The 20,580-nt window shown below is 43.6% G+C and overlaps 1 protein-coding gene across 3 annotated transcripts in view; it reads right to left on the reverse strand.

Moving 5' to 3' along the window:
* zfhx3b (zinc finger homeobox 3b) overlaps positions 1-20,580 on the reverse strand; it is a 331,796-nt gene that overhangs the window by 73,459 nt on the left and 237,757 nt on the right. For all 3 annotated transcript variants that reach the window (XM_086183541.1, XM_086183558.1, XM_086183549.1), the window contains 3 exons: positions 16,208-18,733; positions 15,459-16,038; positions 11,290-11,786 (listed from right to left, as the gene is read on the reverse strand). In XM_086183541.1, the coding sequence (XP_086039667.1) occupies positions 11,290-11,786; positions 15,459-16,038; positions 16,208-18,697 (3,567 nt within the window). In that variant the 5' untranslated portion in view covers positions 18,698-18,733. The remainder of the gene's footprint in view (positions 1-11,289; positions 11,787-15,458; positions 16,039-16,207; positions 18,734-20,580) is intronic.

The following is a 20,580-nucleotide window of genomic DNA, read 5'->3' on the forward strand; positions in this document are numbered from 1 at the left end:
GCCTGTGACACTCACAATGGGACGGGCCCTGAGCTTCTGGATCCATACGTTCTAATTGCTCCCCCCAGCCCTGACCTCTGATCCAGATCACTCTGATATACAGCATCTCTATTAAATTGGGAAGTAGGTAAATATTCTTCTAATGACCTGCGCTTCTACAGACACCATTGGAAATAGGTGAGGGGAAGAAATCAATCTTAGTCTTTTTTCCCTTCTTTTTGCCCTTCAGTGATGCTATTAAGTCTCTTTCCATTGGAGGGCTGACTCCAAAAAATGTGGTGGAAGACTGAGAAGAATAACGCAGTGGCCTTTTCTTCCATTCTGACTTTACTGAGATACATTAGAGTAATGAGGAAGTAGCAAACCCTATATGCTCTGGAGGAAATCTCTGTTCAACAGCATCGTGGCTGTCCTTCAGGTAACACATTGGGCTAGCTGAGCCAATAAAAAAGGGGGAAAAAAAAGCCAGACAACCTTTATCTGAACTGAACACAATGTTGATCCTGTAATCTAGACTTGAGATAATTAAAAGATAACCTGGTTGTAACAGGCGAGAGATAATTCAACAAATGTTTCCAAACAAAAATGCTCAAAATATATTTGCAATACTGGATGTGCATGTATCTGTGTGTATGCACTGTACAGTAAGGGCTGATAAAGTGTGTGTGTGCGTGTGTGTGTGTGTGCGCGTGCGTGCGTGCGTGCGTGCACGTGTGTGTGTGTGTGTGTGTGTGTGTGTGCGTGCGTGTGTGTGTGTGGGCAGGGGTGGGCGGGGGTGGACGGGGTGGTAGTGGTGAACTGGCTTGTCGATCGATGCAGTGATTGGCAGTTAATGGCTTTTCCTGTTCTGCCTTGGTAACCCTGGCCTGATGGCTGTTGCCTCTGATCAGAAATGGCAGATGGTGTTTGATTTTCGTATATAAACCCCTGACTTTGTGGAGATGGCTTCATCATGTTTAATGATTTAAAAGTTAAGTTGAATACTGGGAATACTCCGACTGCTGGATCTCAGCACTAAACTCCCCTCCAGATGTGAGGGCTAATTTCTCTCAATGCACCACTCGTGGTTAGTCTACTACAATAAACCCATAAATCCCTAAAAAGAACATTTACAAGAAGAAAACTCCCAACAAATATATTTTACCTCTACTTACTTCAGCTTCAGTCCCCAATTTATTATCACAAACTACTCAATAGCCACTCAATTAATCAAATCCTCGATGATGACCATACCCAAATTATTCCATTTTGTTTTGTCTGTGTTCAGCCTTAACATGGGGAGAAAGTTGCAAATGGAGAAAAATTGAATTATTAGCTCCATTTCATGATTAAGAGAAGATGGTCGGATATTGCAATACATATAACAGACGCTGAGATATTCGATTTTTCAGTGTAATTTCACATTCTGGAGAGTTTGCCTTTATTTGGCTCCTTGTGTCAACAGTCGCTTCAGCTTTAAGTGCATGCTTAGATTCTATTCATATCAAACGACTTGTCATTTGCCATTTGATCGGTTTGCGATCAGCTTCAAAAGCCCAAATTACAAAAAAAAAGTTGACTTATCAAGGAAGAGCATTTCTGACTCTGTGTGTGTGTGTGTGTGTGTGCACGTGTGTGTTTGTGTGTGGGAGAGAGAGAGAGACAACCGTGATGATGATGGTGATGATGGTGGTGTAATGACGTATCCTGTGTAAAAGGTGTGTGTGTGTGTGTGTGTGTGTGTGTGTGTGTGTGTGTGTGTGTGTGTGTGTGTGACATGGCACAGAGACATGTAGGTCACACTGGGATTCACAGCTACAAAATTAATAAACCATCACACTCCTGCATTATCAACAAATAATAAAATACTTTGCATTACAAAACTTAATAAGATGCTCCCTCTCCCTCATGCCTTTCAGCATTTATCATTTGAATCCTAATTTGCATTCCAGATCTCGGAATTTCATTTTTTAACGTTAACGGCTCCCAGAGTTGTCATTATTACAGCAGCTGCATGGACGGTCATTGTGTTACAAAAGATTTCACTAGATGGCTACTCCAAGATAATGAGCAGAAATTAAGGAAATTCCTAATTAGTAACAGACATGGATCATCTGAGGGAAGGATTTCCTCCAGAATGGTTCAGCTGTCCGTACTTTTGGAGCTATAGTGTTGACTGAGGACGTAACATTGTTTTATGGTCGGATTGAGCTTCACGATGACGTCTGGCTTATACCTATCAAAGGCTTTGAGCTATAATTCATATTTGACCCACACAATCATGAGCCAGGAGATGCACGACGGGACATTTGCAGCCGGATATTTGATTTATTTGTATTTTTAGGCATTTTTATTTCCTTTTTCTTTCATCCCAAACCGTGACCAAGCCCAGCAAGACCTTAACCACAGCATCGTCACAATTATCATAAAATAGTGCATTTTCCGCTGAGAGTAAGACCTCAGTTTGATCGACGTTCTCACTGCGGGGAGCTCTGCAGATGCACTGGCTGCTCAGGTTGCTGGATAGTGTCGGGGTCATGCGTCAACTTTGCAGAAATAAAAATGGTGCGATTCAGTAAAAATTTTCTGAAGAGATCACGTGAACGTTTCCTGAGAATACGGGAACTGTAGAGACGTCCTCTCACAGGAAAGAGACCTTTGTAAATCTACTCAAGAATGAGAAGGACTTCCTTCCCAAATCTGCAGAACCGCTTCCACTGATGAAAGCTTTAGTCTTTTGCTGCTAAAGAAATAGAAAAAAAAAGAGAGAGAGAGAGAGAGAGAGAGAGACGATTTGACCTGTAGGTTTTCCACATAAACCAAGCAGGGTAAGGTGAGGGTGGGAAGGGAGCAGATGATATGTGGGGATGGGGGCTAAAAGGCAGAGTAGTTAAAACTTTTTTTCTTCCCAGCACCACTCTGTCTATTCTGGGCACCAGTTTGTCATGAAAGAATGCGAAGGCCATAAAGTATCAGAGTCCTTGAGAAGCTGAAGAGCATTCTTGTCCCCAACTCTTAAAGCTGCTTCTCTCTCTCTCTCTCTCTCTCTCTCTCTCTCTGACTATCACATTCCCCAACTCACTTCCCTTCTCTCTTATTCCACTAAGCTTCAAGTAGAACACAGGTGTAGAAGACGACACCCATGGGAAAGATAACATTTGGGAACATTCCTGGTGTCAAAAGAGAACTTCTTTTTTTTTTTTTTTTTTTTCAGATATCCCTCATCTGAAGAACTATGTAATTGCCTTGACTCCGAGCCTATGCCTTTGTCCCCTTCAAGCCTCCGCCCCACATTCCCCATTGCTACCTCATACATCACTACATAATCATTTTAACAAGAGATTCTATTCTCTTCTGCTTTTTTTTTCATTTTCATCTTTTCATTTTTTCCATACTTTGCTTAGAAGAATAAAAGACATGATGAGAAAACAAGGTGCAAATGATATTTTCCAGAGGCCCCAATAAAAACCGCATGACACCCTGGGCTGCACCGCTTAATTACAAAAGAATGAAATCTTTTCTTCTACATCTGGAGAAAACATTGTCTGCATAACACTGATAGATTTACAGCTCCCAGTTCTAATGCTGGAGTCCAGCACACTGCAATTAGGCAAAACATGGATGAACAACCAGCGCCAGGAAGCTCAGTGAGAGAAAAGCCGTTCTCTCCCTGCACCATAGAAAATGCACCTGAGGTCCCAGGGTTTCAAATAAAAATTTTACCCAGAGATTAATCCTCGGGTGCATGGATAATTTTTTTACTCAAGTCTTAGACAATTGTCCCAGAGCATTTGTGTCAGTTTTTGTGGTACATGTCCAAGACCGCTTTGAAGAGAGCATGCTTGCAGACATCAGCATCTCTATGACTCATGTACGATAACAGACAGCCAATGAAATCCAGCCGAGAAATTACTGAAGTTCTGCAATCCAAAATAATCGATGCACCACAAAGTGGAAAGACCTTTGGGGCAGATTTGTTAGAACAAAGAAAAAGCTCGGTAAAACAAAAGCAGTATGTGCTTTGCACTCTTAGGAACAATTTAAATAGCTGCAAATAACTGTAAATCAAGCTGAGGGTTGAATCTGGCTGCCTTCGCACAAACAAAGCCAGCAGGTTGGATAGTGAAAGAGCTGTGTATGAGACATTTCCTCCATTTTACATACAAATATATATTACTTGTAGGAAGGAGGGTTAATGGACCAGCGAGCTAGACATGATGGTGAACCCGTGCATCCTACTGTCCAACTGTCAATATGTTACTGTTGCATAGGTTCATTCATGTCCCTCTACTACAACTGATCTGTCCATATACATCAGAGGTCAAGTGGAAAGTAAACAGATGTCGTCATAGTCAAGAGCAGTTTTTAAAATGGTAATAAATGGCTGAAAATAGCAACAAGGTGAAGTACAAAATAACAGAGAGAAGACAAAAACTCACAGTGAAAAATGACCCATTGATTATTCATAAATAACCTTGTTACCAAACTTATTGATGATGCCAGTACTGCGCTAAATCCTGCTTGCTGATGGCATTAACAGTCTGATTCCCTCGACATCAAATAAAGAGGTGGAGGAAAGATTAAAAGTGACCTCAGGACTAAGATGATGCAAAAATTGCCTCCAGGCACTTTCTCTCATGGCCATTGAGAGTGAACTGGGGCACTGCAGACGAAGACTGGAGGCTGAATTTTGTTCCCAGTCCGACCTTGTTTGTTTCTGTGATTATATTTTTACTGTGTTGTGCTGTAATAATATGAGGATTGCCTGCTGCTGTACATATCTGTATTTGTGCCGCAGAATTTAGCATACTGTGTCGGAAAAAAAAAAATTCCAATGGTCTTGGTCTTAAACAAACTTTAACAAAACTTTCACATCCTTTTGGACAAGTGAAACATTACAAGGCAATACAAATGACAGCCAGGGCCACATATCTATCATTTAGCACAATTTATCTGTCCCACGACTCTACTCTTTTGGCCAAACCCAAACAGAACAGAAGTCCCTGTGTGGTCATCCTGGTACCTAAGCCCACCTCCCCTCTCCTCATCTGTCTCCTCACCCTACCTTGCTGTCATGTACAGCTCCACTGAACACAGACCTCAGAGCTGAGTAGTTTTACAGCCTTGACCACTCGGAGGCCATTAATCTGGTGGCTAAGCCACTGATGTATTGATGGCACAGAGCCGGTAAGCCTGCCTGCCTCACTCTCTCTCTCCATCCCTTTAGCTAAGGAGCTACACAGATCCGAAGGAGCCTCCATCTGGCCCCATCAAAGTAACATTTACCTGCCAATTGCCACTGTTTGTAGGTGCTGCAGCCATAGGTCGCCACATAGATTGACTGATTCTGCTTCTTCATTCAAACCACCGCACAGCCATGCATGGTTACGTGTAAAGGCAGCACATTACCTTGGTTTCATGCGTCTTTTTGAAAAATAGCACCAGGGATAAAATCTCTCTGGCAAAATTTCAACGGAGGTTTAATGGAAGAACTTCACCATTTGCCTTAATTGCAGGATTAATAGAGAAATTCTTCTTCTTTATAGGAGCAGGATCTGTGAGCTGCCAATATTTTTATTTGAAAAGTCCTTAAAAGAAGAAAATTGCAACTAAAACTAGAGTGGGTTAGAGGTGCAGAAAGGTGTCGAAAGCTTTTAATGTTTAGCTTTCCAAGCGGAAGGTTGGAGTAAAAATGTCACCTTAGACTAGACCAACCCTTAATAACACAATTTTGAGGGAATGTGTATTTGATATGTCTGTCATTCTTATGGAGTCAATGAGGAAGGATAAATGTGATAAAAGGGAGGAGACACATCAAATAGTGTCGTCAGAAAGAGATCACCATGAGCTTCAGCATGTGCGACAGGAATATTTCCATTTCTTGAAAGGACAGACAAGCTTGATGTCTCCACTGTTTCCTATAGCAACAAAAACAACACTAACTAGGACTTATCTCTCACTTTGATAAAACTAGTCTACCCTTGCCACCTTTGCCTTTCCTTCCTCAAACACCAATGTGCCTTTTCAGCTGATTCGGGTGGAGATAACATAATCAGCAACTTCCTTACAAGAGCTCTCTCTCGCACTCTGCTGCTCTTGTCCAAAAATAAAGAAAAGAAGAGAAAAAAAACTTAAAGTACACAATGACCAATGATCTTCCAACACTAACACATTCTCTCTGTCCTGTCTCTGGTCCTCTGATGGCTCTGTGTGATGGAACACAGAGAATGCATCTCTATCTCAACCACAGACCAAACACGGAGAGTCTGTAACGCACTGGGCCCTTTCAACTCTGGCAGTTGTGGTAAACAGATGTTGAAAATAAGTTAAAAAAGCCAGCCTTCCTTGTCAAAGCAGTTTTCTTCTCCCCTCTTTTACTTTCTTTCTTTGCTTTTTGTCACTTTACAAGTCCCAGCATCATCTACAGAGAAAGCAACAGCACTTCCAGCCACCAGAAGTAGCAACAGGTCAGCCTAAACTTTTCCCTGGTGCCACAAGAGTTGTACAGCTTTTATTTTCTATGCCACTTCTCCCTTCTTCCGCCCACCACTCATTTTAACTGATATCAGTTGGGCGAAGCCACGTAGGGAACTAGAACTTAACTTCCTCGCAGAGAGCCACTCACATAGCTGGATCATGAGTCTGTTGATTGAAGCGATGTTACGGAGGCCCAAACATAATTTAAATACTTTCCTTAATATGATGTTATGCCTTTGATCACATGTACATCCTTTGCGCATAATCATGTTATATGAACCTGAGTGATCAAAATAGTGCAATTCATGAGCTCCATTTTGTCATGTTCTGGCACTTAGAAAGAGAGCTGTGTGTGTGTGTGTGTGTGTGTGTGTGTGTGTGTGTGTGTGTGTGTGTGTGTGTGTGTGTGCGCACGTGTGTGTGTGGGTATGTCTGTTTCTGTGTGCATTCACACGCTTGTGCATGTGAAAGGAGAGAATGGGCTGTCTCCCAGGATGAACAGCGAGCGCTTTATTAGAGCGGTAGTACCAGTAAATCAGAGCTCAGCTCTTCCTGGAACTGCTGCAACCTTTCCCACTGAGCACTATTACTGAACAATCATAGGCTAGCCATGATAATTAGAGTATCTATCCTTCCAACCCCCCCCATCCTCTATCTCCACTCTGTCTCTCCGTCCCCCTCCTACACCTACTCTTATTAGAAATGTCTGGTGGGTGAGTGGGTAAGACCAGGCGCCCGCGAGAGTCACTTTGCCAGGGAGCATCTCACATTACCTGGCATGATTTTTTTTGACTTAACATCTGCCGGAGTGACAAATGAAATAATTCATCCAAACAAAAAAAGTACAAGGCATGATTGGGACACCCCAGAACCATATCAGAGGCTTATGGATGTGCCGGCCCTCCCCTAGTAACAGAGGAAAGATCCCATAACCCTGTCGATGCATAAAATCTTAAAAGTCATCTGAAATGCCAAGTTGGTACTTGGCCTGAGTCTCCATCTCCGGGTAGATATCCAAGGGGAAAGACCACAACAGATCCCAGCAGGACTTTTTCTCCTGTATAAGGCCAAATTACATTTTATCCGCATTTGATTTCAAAGCTGCTACATTTTTTTTTTTCTAGACCTGGAATACAACCTCACCACAGCATTACTCAGTGAATGTGGATTTCAATCAATGCAAGCAGTTCTAATCTTTGATGCAGAGGGGTCATCATAGCCTGCGAGGCGGACTCTGAGAAGCCAGCACTTTTGCTGAGTAAGATCATCAGTGAAGCACATTGATGCCTTTTTATGAAACCGCTAATCCCTTCATTTACATCATAGTGTCTTTCCTTCCATTTGCTCGACAGTGTTAAGAAATTTTCTGTCCTCAGAGCTCACCGATTCTTTTGTATCACACTGAAGGGTAAAATAAGAGCAGCAACCTTCCATCCAAGATACAGATGTGTTGTGTTTGTTCATGGGCCAGCTGCTGGGTCCACTTAAAATTGTGCTGCTGCCGATAAAAAAAAAATAAATAAATAAAAAAAAAAGAAGAGGAAGAAGAAAATCAGAGTTTTACATCGTGTGTTGTCATAGTAAGAGAGAGAGATGAAAAGTTTGAACAGCTATGGTTTTGCTGAACAAAGCTGGGCCAGGACAAAGACCAGGGTGTCAGGACTCTTGATTAAAGATTCTCTATGTGAAAGTGACGGCACTTTCTCCCTTTCTTTCCATGGCCAAGCGGTATCTGGAGTGGATTTTGTGCGAGCAGACACTGAAGAACATGATTACACTCAGCTAACTGCGCTCTAAACTGATTATGCATGTGCCAAGCTAATGGACTACATTTGCAAGAGGAAAAATAACATCCAATCAATCTCAATTACCGCCGATTGCACCAGCCCCCAAGACAAGGAAGGTAGCCAGCTAACCCCCACCCCGTACCCCCCCCCCTTTCCCCCAACCCTTGACTGGAAGCGAAGGCCTGTGGCTGGGCATGTTTAGGCCCCACCCATTCTGTCTGACTGAAGCAGCCAGCTCCTAAGAGCTGGATTAGTTCCACTCATCTCACCTCCACACTAGCTAGCCCCGAGGCCTACTATCATATTCACATATTACGCACATTGAGAGCTGTAAAATGAGAGTGGAGGCCTGGTTTGTTCAGGAAAAAGACAGAGTCTCGGGAGAGAGGAACATATTATAAAAACATACAGTACACAAACTAACATTTAGGTTGGATACTGAATACTGCAACAGAACCCATCTGGTTCCGTTTAAGAGTAAGTCCCATTTTTGTGGCAGATGGGTGACCATCATGCTATCATCGGAGTCACTTAAACCCCTTTGGTCCATGGGAAAATGGGAAGGTGAAAGCTAGGCTCACAGCACAAGGGTGTGTTGTCAGAAGCCACAGCAGTGGGTATCTCTCATCTGAGAACACAGCACACAGGGGAAGAAGGCATCAGCCCCCTGCTGTGTGGCGGTCTGTGCGGTCAGGATGACTTGCTGGATGTTTCTGTGGTCTTTTGGAACATTCCAATACATGGGGTGGTGGGGATGATATTTTTAGAAAGCCCTAATATGGGCCACATACCACAGACTCTCAAATTATCCCATCCAGCTTAGCCCTCAGTTTAAACCTTCCTTTTTAATTCCAGTAATTACAGGCTCCAATTTATATGGAGCTGTGCACACAAAGGGCCTGTTTAATGCAAACCGGTTTGATTTGGGTGAAGTGTCCCAAGCATCTCCCACATCTTACGGTCTGTTTATGCTGACTTGATGATTTATACCCCCTCATCCCACCCCTTCACCCCCAGCTCAGAAAAAAAGGTTAAAAAATTGTGCTATTTGCATCATCTTTATTTGAGGAGGAATAAATGAATGGTGATTTTCCTTTTTCGTCCTGGCATAACATTTCCAGTTGGGTTTACAGGCATGTGGGCCACTGTGGCTTTCTGTCTGTCAGTGTCTCCAGCAGGACAGTAAATCCAACACAGTGCAAAGAGTGTGACATCGTCAAGTAGGAAGCCAGAGCTGCCAAGGGGCCTCACAACCATGTACTTTTTGTCCACTAAAACACATTCATCTTAAAGTACTATAATAGTGCTTGTCAACTAGAGTATATCTTGTTTTTGTGTTGTGTCTGGAATGAGGAGAGCTTATGAGGACCAGGGTGTCTGAGGGTGAGAGAGCAGGTAATTTCTGGACAAATGCACACACACTTACTCGGAAGATCAATTGGTTTAAAGAAATATGGAGCGAACGTAAGAGGCTTAAGTCTTAAAAAATGATCATGCCTGGATGTGTTGTACATATTTAATCCCCTACAGCCTGAGCAGCAGTATGACATGTCTCTTCTCTCCTAAAAACTTGGGTGGAAAAAAAGAGAGGGTGGGTTAAAAAAAAAAAAATCTCTCTTTTTTGCCTCTTGGGCACACAGTAAAGTGGAAATCACACATATAATGTAACATAAACGGCACTGTATCCTGTGAGACAAAACAAGCCTCTCACTCCAAAGGTGCGGGGGGGAGATGCCAGTGCATATCTATTTTGGTCGAATGTGAGACTGACATTGGAATGTGGGCCAGGGTCTGACAGTTAAGTCCAGGAGAGGATGGCCACTTGCTCCTCTAAGAACTGACTCTACATATCCATAGATAGCATTGCGTAATATTTGAGTGTATCTACAAGAACAGTGCCGGGAAAACCCTACTCTCTGCCCTCAGCCCATCCACTGCCCTCTGACTCTCTTTACATTTAGCCCTCCATTTCACCTTCCCCTTCAACAAAACACGGAAGATTGATTTCTCTCTTTCACTGAAGGCCTAGGGGACAGGAAAACTGTTTGCCATGCCAGGGGGTTCTAATAAACCATCCATAATGCTAACTGATTTTCATGGGCCGCATTTTTGACTGGGTTTCCAGTAAACAAACCACTTCAAATAAGTTGGTAATGTGATTAAAAGAATGCCACGCTTAAAGCAGCACATTTGTTCACATGCCCTCTAACATGGCATCGCCAAAGGAAATACTAGGAGAATCAACAAAACAGTTTTCTGTTCATTTTGAGGAAGTTCAACGCTTTTCTTTAAAGGCAACATAAACTAGAAGGAGGCTTACATGTGTGTCGTCAATGTTGGCCTGTGATTTGTTGTATGGGTGCACGCGTGAGCACATCTATGCCAGTTTGGGTTAAGCACGGAGTGGCCAAAGCCGCAGACACACAGGATAGGTACCTAAGTGGAATCAGGGCTGTTAGATTTATGGCCATTTGTTCGGAGAGTGTTCATCCATTGGCTATTATGGAATGATTAGAGGAGAAGGTGAAGCTCCAAGTCCAGCAAAAATCAATACAGCTGTCGAGAACGATTCAGCCTTTCCTGCTCCGAGGAGTATTAGCACCAAACCTCTGTCTCCTCACACTTCTTCATTCGTCTCCAAGTGATTCAGCCCTTTAGTCTCCAAACCAGCTTCACCTACGGTGTACTTCCCACGGCAAAACTGTCATGGCTGCTTCTATATGGCTACTGGAAAGGTAAAAGGCTGCAAAATAACAGTGATCAATCAATCCCCAACAAAGCACCTGGTGTATCAATTTAACAGGGGGGAGATGCTTACTGACACATTGGCGATTTTTGTAAACTAATTAGATGATTCTCCTTAATGTGACACATCTCCTGTCCAGCAATTCAGATAAGGGGGTAATACTGAGAGCTGGAACCTACAGCAGGGTGGCTAATGTACATGATGGCGGTGGTGGTGAATCTACTGACATCCTCCCTTCCTACATGCACACATTTAATGTTGCTGTTGAGGTTGCAATGAAGCAGCTTGAAGCCCACTAACCTTGTAAAGTTTGAGGCTGGCCTCATGTCGGGAATTGACAGTGTGCATCCTCAGCTTCTCCAGGCTGTTGGTGTAGTAGTCGCAAGCATTGCACTTCAGGTGCACTGGATTGCCAATGGCCACACATTTCAGTCGCCATTCGTTGCTTTTGCCCCCTTCCTTGATGTGGGCCACGAGCTGGTACTTTTGAACATGTTTGTCTGTCTTGCAGTGAAGCTGGAAGTTGGCCTTCAGCTGAGTGGTGTAGTGGCACAACTTACACTGATGAGAGTCACCCACCACAGCACGCCACTCCTCCTCCGGTAGGCTGCGTTCAGCTCCCATATGCATGCCAAGCACATCCAGGTTGTCAGTGGTGAAGCGGTTGCACACAGCGCATTGAAAAAGTTTAAGGGAGGGGTCACTGGTTTGCGATAGACTTTCTCCCAGGGTCATCAGTTCTTCTGACACCAACTGCCCACCACCCAGCCGCATGTCCATAGGGATCTCTCCTCCGACTAGAATGAATGGGGAACACATGGACAGGGATATGGTTTAAAAAAAAAAAAAGTGCTTAGATGGTTTATCAGCAGATTTGACAGATTCAGAATATAAAAGGCACCTTTTACCCTGAGCAAGCTTGTCTGTCTTGTCATGTAATACCACTTTATTCCTCCAATGATTCACTTTGACAGTGAGTCACCATAGTGTGGCTATACCACAGGGCTGCACCTCTACTCAGGGAGTCACTGTTAAATCTCTCCCTTACAGTTGCAGTACTATTGAAGTACAAGGCAACAGTGGCTGAGGCCAAAGCTTGTGACCGTTGGTGAAAGGTGGAACACAGATGAGCTAGTAAATTAAGTTCTACTCTCACATCATGCAAAGGAAGTTAGCCTTTCCTTCTTGGCACCCCGACTTTCTATTCAAATGCCCACCTTCATTGATTTGGAGTGTGAAATTTAATGTGCTGACTTCTTTAGATCACATACTAATCACATCTAAATCATAATAAAGGTTTCATAGATGAACTTATCTTTCATCAGTTTACTTAATATTTAATTTATTAATAATGACACTAAGTTTGTTGATGGCAGCGGCACCATGTGCTCCAAAGGAAGAAAAGGTCTCACTCCTGTTTGGGAAAACATCTCCGGTACAATAACACACATCAATTCCTGACAAAATAAAGTTCTGATCTGTCTGTGAGACACTGAATGAGAAATGCTTTGTATTTCTCCATGAATTGGCCTTTGGTTTTATCCTCAGAGATGGAAAATAAGAAGAGGCTAAAACTGTACATGAATGTACAAACCGGCTTGTTTGGGCTGGTCAACTTTCATGATCTGTCTGTAAATCAACTCCAGAGGCCACAAGCTCCACAGTCATTTTATTATTATTAAAGTACTATTCTCCAAGCATTACTGTAAATCAAACCCACCATCTTTGTTCACTGAATAATAACATAAAGATCCACTTCTCTGCTAGCATTCTGCTTCTATTCACCAGATTGTCAATGATCAATATGGACATATCACAAATTAATTCTGCAAATGATAGCAAGTCTGAATGATGACAAGGGGAGAGAAAAGCATGCCCATATCATATGATACGAATCTCAGAGCTAATGTCTATAGTCTGGGAAGGCTGACTTTAAAAATGAATGCTAAAAATATGAGGTAAGAGCAGCTGGAGTTTTTGCCTTTGCTTGCTGATCTTTAATCTTCCACTGCCCAGACTGGGCATGCAGGCTTGACCCCGCCTGGCTTTGCACTAAATTAATTCCAGCAGCTCTTTTTTATTTATTGCTGCAGTATGCAGCCTGCTCTTTGACTTTTCACCATTACCTGAGTTTTTTTATAGCCAGGAGAGGGAGACCTTTTAGAAGGCCTCCGAAATCACTCATAGACCCAGCCCTCCCAGTCACGGCTCCGACAAACTCTCTCCAGCAAACACACAGATGTGCACACAGGCCCATTTGCTATCCCGATCGAGTCTTTTTCTGCACCTGACATAGCTCTCACTTTGACCTGGCCCTCATGGATGCAATGATTTATGACATGTGCAGATCTGGTTCCACGCTAAGCTCTGGTTTCAGATCATTTGATCAAGACTCCATTTGCAGCTTTACATCTGTTTTCTTACAGGTTATTTTAGATTAAAATAATATTAAAATAAAGGTTCTTTTGAAACTAAAATAATTCTGTCATATTACACATATTGCCATGTTTTACTTGCTCATTTCATTAAAAACTATGGCTTAATAAAACACAGTAGAAAATTACGTAATTTGTAGTCAAGGCATCGGTTTCCAATATCATTTAAGTCACAGTGTAGCTGTAAACAAAAGACAACATTTTTTTTCCCTTGAACACTTTTTCACATCTGATATCCTCCTTTCACATGAGTAGCTGAGCCCTGTTAGCAAGGAAAACCAGCACCTCTCACTGTACATTTTGGGTCTAACCTCTACTTGCATTTCTAAAAAATGTACCCAGAATTATGTGTAATACTCTCGACTTAATATGTGTGTTTGTTTCGGTTGATTCAAAGAGTCCCTCAAGTGTGACCGTTGATGACACCATTGCAGTTTATGGACCTTGACTATGTCATCATTACCTTCTTTGTAACATGCTTATTAGAACTAACTTCACAGGAAAATGAACCAGATGGTGAAGAGGGAAAAAAGAATTAGTCACAGCAATCAATTCCTGTTTGTGTCTTTGAACTGGAGACAGTTGGAGACAAGTCTGTACAAACTGTGGGGTTGTAACTGGCACGCCAAACACTCTGCTATGCTCCAGAATTACCCATGCTGAGCCCTCTCACCTCCCTTCTTTGACCAAGAAAAAATGTATAACTGCAATTACAAAGTAGTAAAAAAAAAAGAACTGAAGAACAGTGGTACAGCAGTAGGAAATAATGACATTAAAACAGCTGAGACCGGCTGCCTGAGGGGGAATCAGGGGGAGGAGGGGGCTGAACTCACCTTTTGAGGGCTGAAAAATTGCGAACTACAGAGTAAACTTCAGTTCATACTGAAAAAGTGTCTTTTAAATGTTTTTGAATTGTTTCTGGGCTCTGGCCTTCCAACCACTATTTTTTTTCCAATTTTACAGGAAACTAAGAAAATTATGTGAAAATATTTATTGAGCCATTTACCTCAGATGAAGTTTGTCACTGTTTACTTTGAGTTCTGCAGTGGGGGGAGTGGAGTTGTGAGGTTTTACTGACGGGAGTTACGACATTTGGTCACATGATTTTGTTTATTTTTTCGTTGTGTGTGTGGAGTGACCAATATGATTGATTTATGAAAAAAATATGCAATAAAAGGCGTACGACCGACAGGAACAATTCATAGTTATTCAAATGTAGGTTAAGTCCATGTGTGCACTGGAGGGTTTTAATGCTACAGTGACGGAAGTATACATTACATGTGGTCAAAATCTCAAGTAATGAGGTAAACATGTAAAGCAATCCGTGTGAGCAAAAATCAGCTCATCACAGATATGCTTATAAAGTCATCTGCTCCTGGCATAGCTCTCCCATCAGGTAACAGGATGCAGCCCCTCCGCAGGCTTCTGGATAGTGGTCAATCAAGAGAATTTGGGTTTTCAGTGAAAGAGGCCAACATAAGGTACTGCAGATCGCATAAAATAAATAAGTATTGGATTTTTATAAACTGTAAATCATGTAAAACCTGTCTGATGGAGTCCCAGATTAGACATGTAGAGCTGAAAATAAGAATAATACCCCTCTGGGGTAATGAGCAAAGAGCTGGAGTAATATGCGCTACTATTTTGTATGCTATCGGTAATGCAATGGGTTTAGGGTCTGGGGTAAGCCCCCTTGTAAACAGTTTTAAATGGATTAGTTTTCCCTCACACTGTTTCAGTGGCCCTTTGCTTGTAAAATCAGAGTTCAGTAGGTGATATACCTGGAATACATAGCAGAGGAGAGGGGCAATATGTGGGTACTCATTATTAGCTTACACGCTATCAACTCAATACAAAGTCAATGACATTATTTCACCTACTGTTTTCAAGGAAAAAGCTTAATTAGGATTCAAGATCAATTAGAACTGAAACTGATGCACGAATTGAAATTATTTGGCAATGTTATTTGTTATTTTTTTGGCAGCTAGAGGCATTTCTGAAAGCAAGCAAGGAAAAATGAGAGTTCCAGCTCACCAAGTGCAGGGGCCAAGGCAGCCATGTTGGGATCTAGGTGAAAGCTTCCCATCAGAAACTGGGCCTCTGCTCCAGCTGGGTCCATCTTCAGGCCCGGTGGAAGGCTCATGTTCTGTGTCAGGTAATATTGGTAGAGCTCTGCTTCAGATGGTGATGGCATGGCTCCCAATCCAAGTCGGCCATGCTGCATCTGAGTCACATTCTGCTGGAGTAGCATCATGTTGTGCATGTGCTTCTCGCTGGTCATGTGGATTCGCAGGTTCCGTGCCACATTAGTCTCATAGTCACATACCTCACACCGCCAAGTAGGTTTGCTCTTGGGCTTGGTCGGTGAGGGAGCCCCACACGGTCCAGCCACATGGGTGGAGGACTGTGTGGGGTGGTGGTGGGAAGGGTGATGGCTACTGGCCTGGGTCACTGAGGGCACAGCCACCACTCCTCCTGGGGCGTGTCCAAACACCTGTTCCTGCGCAGATCCAATAGAGCCTCCATTCTGCAGTGTCTGCATGTTGTTCAGGTGTTTGTCTGACTGCATGTGGATGCTTAGGTTACCCTTAGTGGTGGTTGAGTAGTTACACACCTGGAAAATATTGTACATTGTGTGTTGAACTGCATGGAAATCAAACGTAAAATACTTAATCTTAAATCTGAAAATGATCTTACATGAACATAAAAGACTGAAGAACAAAACAATGTTCCTGCAACCATTAAAAAAGGCCTGAGAATCTGCTGATATCTTTGCTACATACCTCACACCGGAAAGGCTTGTATCCACAGGTATAGCTTTCCCCACGAGCCAGACGAGGGTGGCTTTGACCACTGCTGCAGTACACACAGGAGCCTCCAGAGTCTGGGTGCTTCTCTTTCATGTGCGCCTCCAAAGTCTGCTGGTACTTGTAATGCCAGTTGCATTTGGGACACTTGAGTGTCTTGCATGAATTCCGTGAATGCATCATGGTCATGTGACCACCCAAAGAGCGCGAGGAACCAAGAACGGTGTCACATTTGGGGCACTCTACCCCACTTCCTCCACTGCCACCAGGGCCATGGTTCTGTGAACACTCACCCATCCCTGTTATGTCACAGGAGACCCCAGGGTGGGGATGAGAGTGGCCATGAGATGAAGGATGCAGGTGATGATGATGGTGGTGCATGTGATGATGCTGCAGAAGGGATCCATTTTCCTCCTCTTCCTCTGCCGGGCAATCATTTGGTTCTGGAGCTGTGGCACTATCTCGATTGGCACTTTCATCAGCAGCAGCATTGGAGGACAGAGGTGAGGAGGAAGTGCCAGCAGTGTCATCCTCACTCCCTCTGACAGAAGCTGCTGCCATTGCCATGGGAACAGTGGGTCCCTGGCAGTTAAAGCTCAGAGGGAGGTCTGAGGTTCTCCCCCCACCATCTGCAGCTGAACCCTCTTCCTTGACAGAGGAGGAAGTGGAAGCAGGGGCTTTGCTGTTTAGTGTGGAACTGACCGCAGAGGTGCAGACAGAAGGCTGGAGAGTGCTACTAGGCATTAATAAAGGAGATTTGGAAATACTTTGGTTTGAGACAGCTGGTCCCCCCCCTTCACCTCCACCACTGCTACTATTACCACCACAGGTCACTGCTGTACTTTCTGCCTCCACCTCGTCTTCCTCTTCCCCTAATAACAGTTCCTCTTCCTCTGAACCCCCTATCTGTCTTGATAGGTGTGACTTGCTCTCATGTCCCTCCGCGGCCCCATCCTCTCCCTTGCATGCCAACTCTTTCCCAGAAGGCTCCTCTGTTCTCCCTCCCTGTTTGGGCAGGGCACTGGAGTCTTTGGCAGAGCCTACAGTTGAGGTAAGAGTGGATGTTTTGGGAATGCTCAGCCCTCCAAGGGACAGGACAGAGCTTAGCGGGGTTTGCTGCTGCTGTTGTTGCTGCTGCTGTTGTTGCTGGAGGCCAGAGTCAGAGTCTTTGTTCAGGAGGCTCTCACTGCCCCCGGTGCTGCTTCCAGGCTCAAGATGGACACCACTAAATGTGCCATAAAAGCTCTGGCCAGAGTTAATGGGAAGCAGGGTAGGTGGCAGAGGAGTGCTCTTATTTTTTGGTTCCAGGAAACTGATGAGGGGCTCTTTGTCCTTCCCAATGCCCTGGATGATGGCAGATGCATGCTTGTCCCCTAGCAGTCGCCGTTCATCCTCACACAGGGTCATGCGATGGTCATGGACGGCATGAGTGGCAAAAGAACGAGCATAGCCAAAGGACAGCTTGCAGAGAAAACACATGAGAATTGGCTTACCCTTGCCATATAGGGCCAGCCCATCAAATTTGGAGAAATCCACATTATTAGGAACATCTTTGGATACACAGGACTTCTTGGCAGACCCATCACTGTTCAGGTAATCCTTGTTACTTTTGTGCCGCACATCAAAGACACGGAAACTGTGCAGGACAGGGCTGAGGCCTGTCATGGTTGAGGTATTGGGGAAACCTTGGTCTGAATTACCAAACCACTTCCCAAAGGACGAGGCTATGTGGAAAGTGTTGATGATCTGAGGGTAGACTGAGGATGAAGTCCCAGCAGGTTCTCCCGGTTTTCCCCCACTAGTGAGAGAGTTTGTGGGAAGCAGGCCGGGTACCATGCCCCCACCACTTTGGATCAGCTGACTGAGGCTCTCTACAATGTAGGCTGAGCCATCTGGTTGGTAGACTATTTCTCCAGCCAGGTTCTCCACATCACTGCTCTCCTCTTCCTCTTCCTCCTCTCCTTCCTCACTCCCACTCTCAGGCACTCCCTGCTGTCGAGTGGGCTGATGACGCAGAAGAGTGGGCATGCCCCCTCCCCCTGAAGCCATTGGCACCCCAGGAAAGGGCTGAAGACTTGGAAAACAGCTGTCAATCTCCATTTCATCCAAGTCTTCTGATTCCCCCTCTTCTCCACAGCTCACTCCGTCTCGCTCTTCTTCGTCAAGACCCTCTCCTCTGGAATGCAGCTGGCCTGTGGCAGGGCTATCACGGTGGGCCTGGGGTGACGTCTGTTTTGGCTGCTGCTGGGACTGTAGTTCTCTCACCCCGTCATGAGGAGCACTAGGGTTTTGGGGTTGAGAAGGGTACGGAGCAGAGAAAGATAGGGGGTCCAGGGAAGGGGCCTGGTTGGTGCAAGGAACCTGCAAACTAGAGTGATCGTTCCAGGGCTTTGGAGGTTGTTGTTGCTGGGAGGAGCTGAGCCCATCGTCTGTCCCAGAAACCACGGGAGACTCACAGCTGTCCATGCTGATGCCTACATGAGGCGTTCATCGCATCCAGGCCTGCAGAGACACAAGTGGAGGAGATAAAAAGTTATTATTGAAATACTGATACACACATTCTGATACACATTTACTATGCAAATGTTGATAAATATCTATATTTACTTTGCATGAATTATCGGAAAATACCGTACAAAGAAAACATGAAAGGGACAGCATTTATAGGAACCTTCAAAGAAGATCATCAAATGTATGACACATTGGTTGAGAGCAAAATGTCTGAGATATAATTGGAAAAATGACACCATGCTCATTACGCATGATTAGGTACTTAAACACAATACGTGGGACAAGCACTAATAAGCTGTCCATGATTCATCTTCCTGCCATATCAGGAAGGTACCATCTTTTATCTTCACCTTCCAAACAACACCCCTAATCTTTTATTCTTCAAATCCTACATCCGTTTTTAATTAACTTGCAGTCAGACAAAAGGAGAAACAGGATAACTTAATGGATCAAGTAGATTCACTATGCGATATTTCGACACTGTGAGGCCACCCATCACTGACTAAACACTTACATAACTTGAAGAAGAAGGAAAAAAACGCATCTTCAATAACAATTATTAACTGTATCGCCATTATCATTCAATCTTCAAGTTGCTTATGTATATGTGCATTATTGAGACGTGTATTAATTCCAACTACAGCAATAAAAGGCAGTATTTTCTGTGAGCCAAAAATATATAAACTGGGTTGGGACTTGATTGCAGCTGTGTTTAGATCTTGCATCCAATAAGCTCTATGCTCAGCCTGGTTTCAAACAATCCAGCCATCCTCCACCCCTGAAATAATAAATGGGAGCTGAGCTTTTGGGAGCTGGCTATGCCCTGAGCATCTGAGAGGCCCAACACAGGTTGCAATTTAGAGCACAGAAGAGATAAAATGATAACGCAAGATACTGCTGAGCTAATAATTTTATTAAAGGGATGCAGCCAACATTGATTAAAGGGGGCAATCGGGCTGAAACCAATAACTCTGGGCTGCCCTTTAACCCGCCGGTGCTGAATATTACATGAGCAAAGTTTCCCAGCACCGAGCTCACTGCCATCTCCCGGTTGATTAGCACATTCATTGCTTGCACTTGATTTATTTACTTATTTACTTACGGATGCAAATTTCAGCTGTGATCAGAATGGAGTCTACCCCCACACCCGAACATATTAACCACTGAGGGAGAGGAGAGATTGATAAAGTCTGTCTCGCTCTTCATGAATGTCTGATGAAGCCCCCGCAACCCCACTCCCACATAACATACCTGAGACCTTTCCAGCCCATAAGCACTTTACTACAAAAAATAATGGACTGTATATATCTGGACAACAATAACAGTCATTCTGAGCATATCGTGGGCAAAATAATAAAGTAAGAAGTGCTATAATGAAAGCAATGACTGAAGGAAATCTCATAGCTTTAAAATGTGATTGCAAATGTAATAGACAATATTGTCATAAATATACATAGACAGATGTTTTTTTGTCAGTAAGAACCACCTGATTATTTTGTTTACACTCAACAGATGCCCAGCCTGATGATCTCTGTCTGGCTTTGCATATGAAATTTAAAAAGCTAGACTCTGGCTTTTTAACAGAATTGCTTTACACAGCCAGACATGATTTAGAGATGTTTGCCATATTGAATGAGGGGATACTAGTCTGCATTTATAATTCTCTCCATTAATAAGTGTTTATGAGCTCTGCAGTCCTATCATACAAATGGACCAAGGCAGACACTCCACTGCCATATATGTGAAAAACCCTTCATAGTAATATAGAATGCAAAGACATTACAGGGAGGCCAATGTTTGATTCCTTTTTTCAACAACCTATGAAAAGTTAGCTAATC

This window comes from Aulostomus chinensis, chromosome 2 (assembly GCF_037954235.1).
Source record: "Aulostomus chinensis isolate RoL2024-O1b breed Wild chromosome 2, RoL_Achi_v1.0, whole genome shotgun sequence".
Taxonomy (NCBI): domain Eukaryota; kingdom Metazoa; phylum Chordata; class Actinopteri; order Syngnathiformes; family Aulostomidae; genus Aulostomus; species Aulostomus chinensis.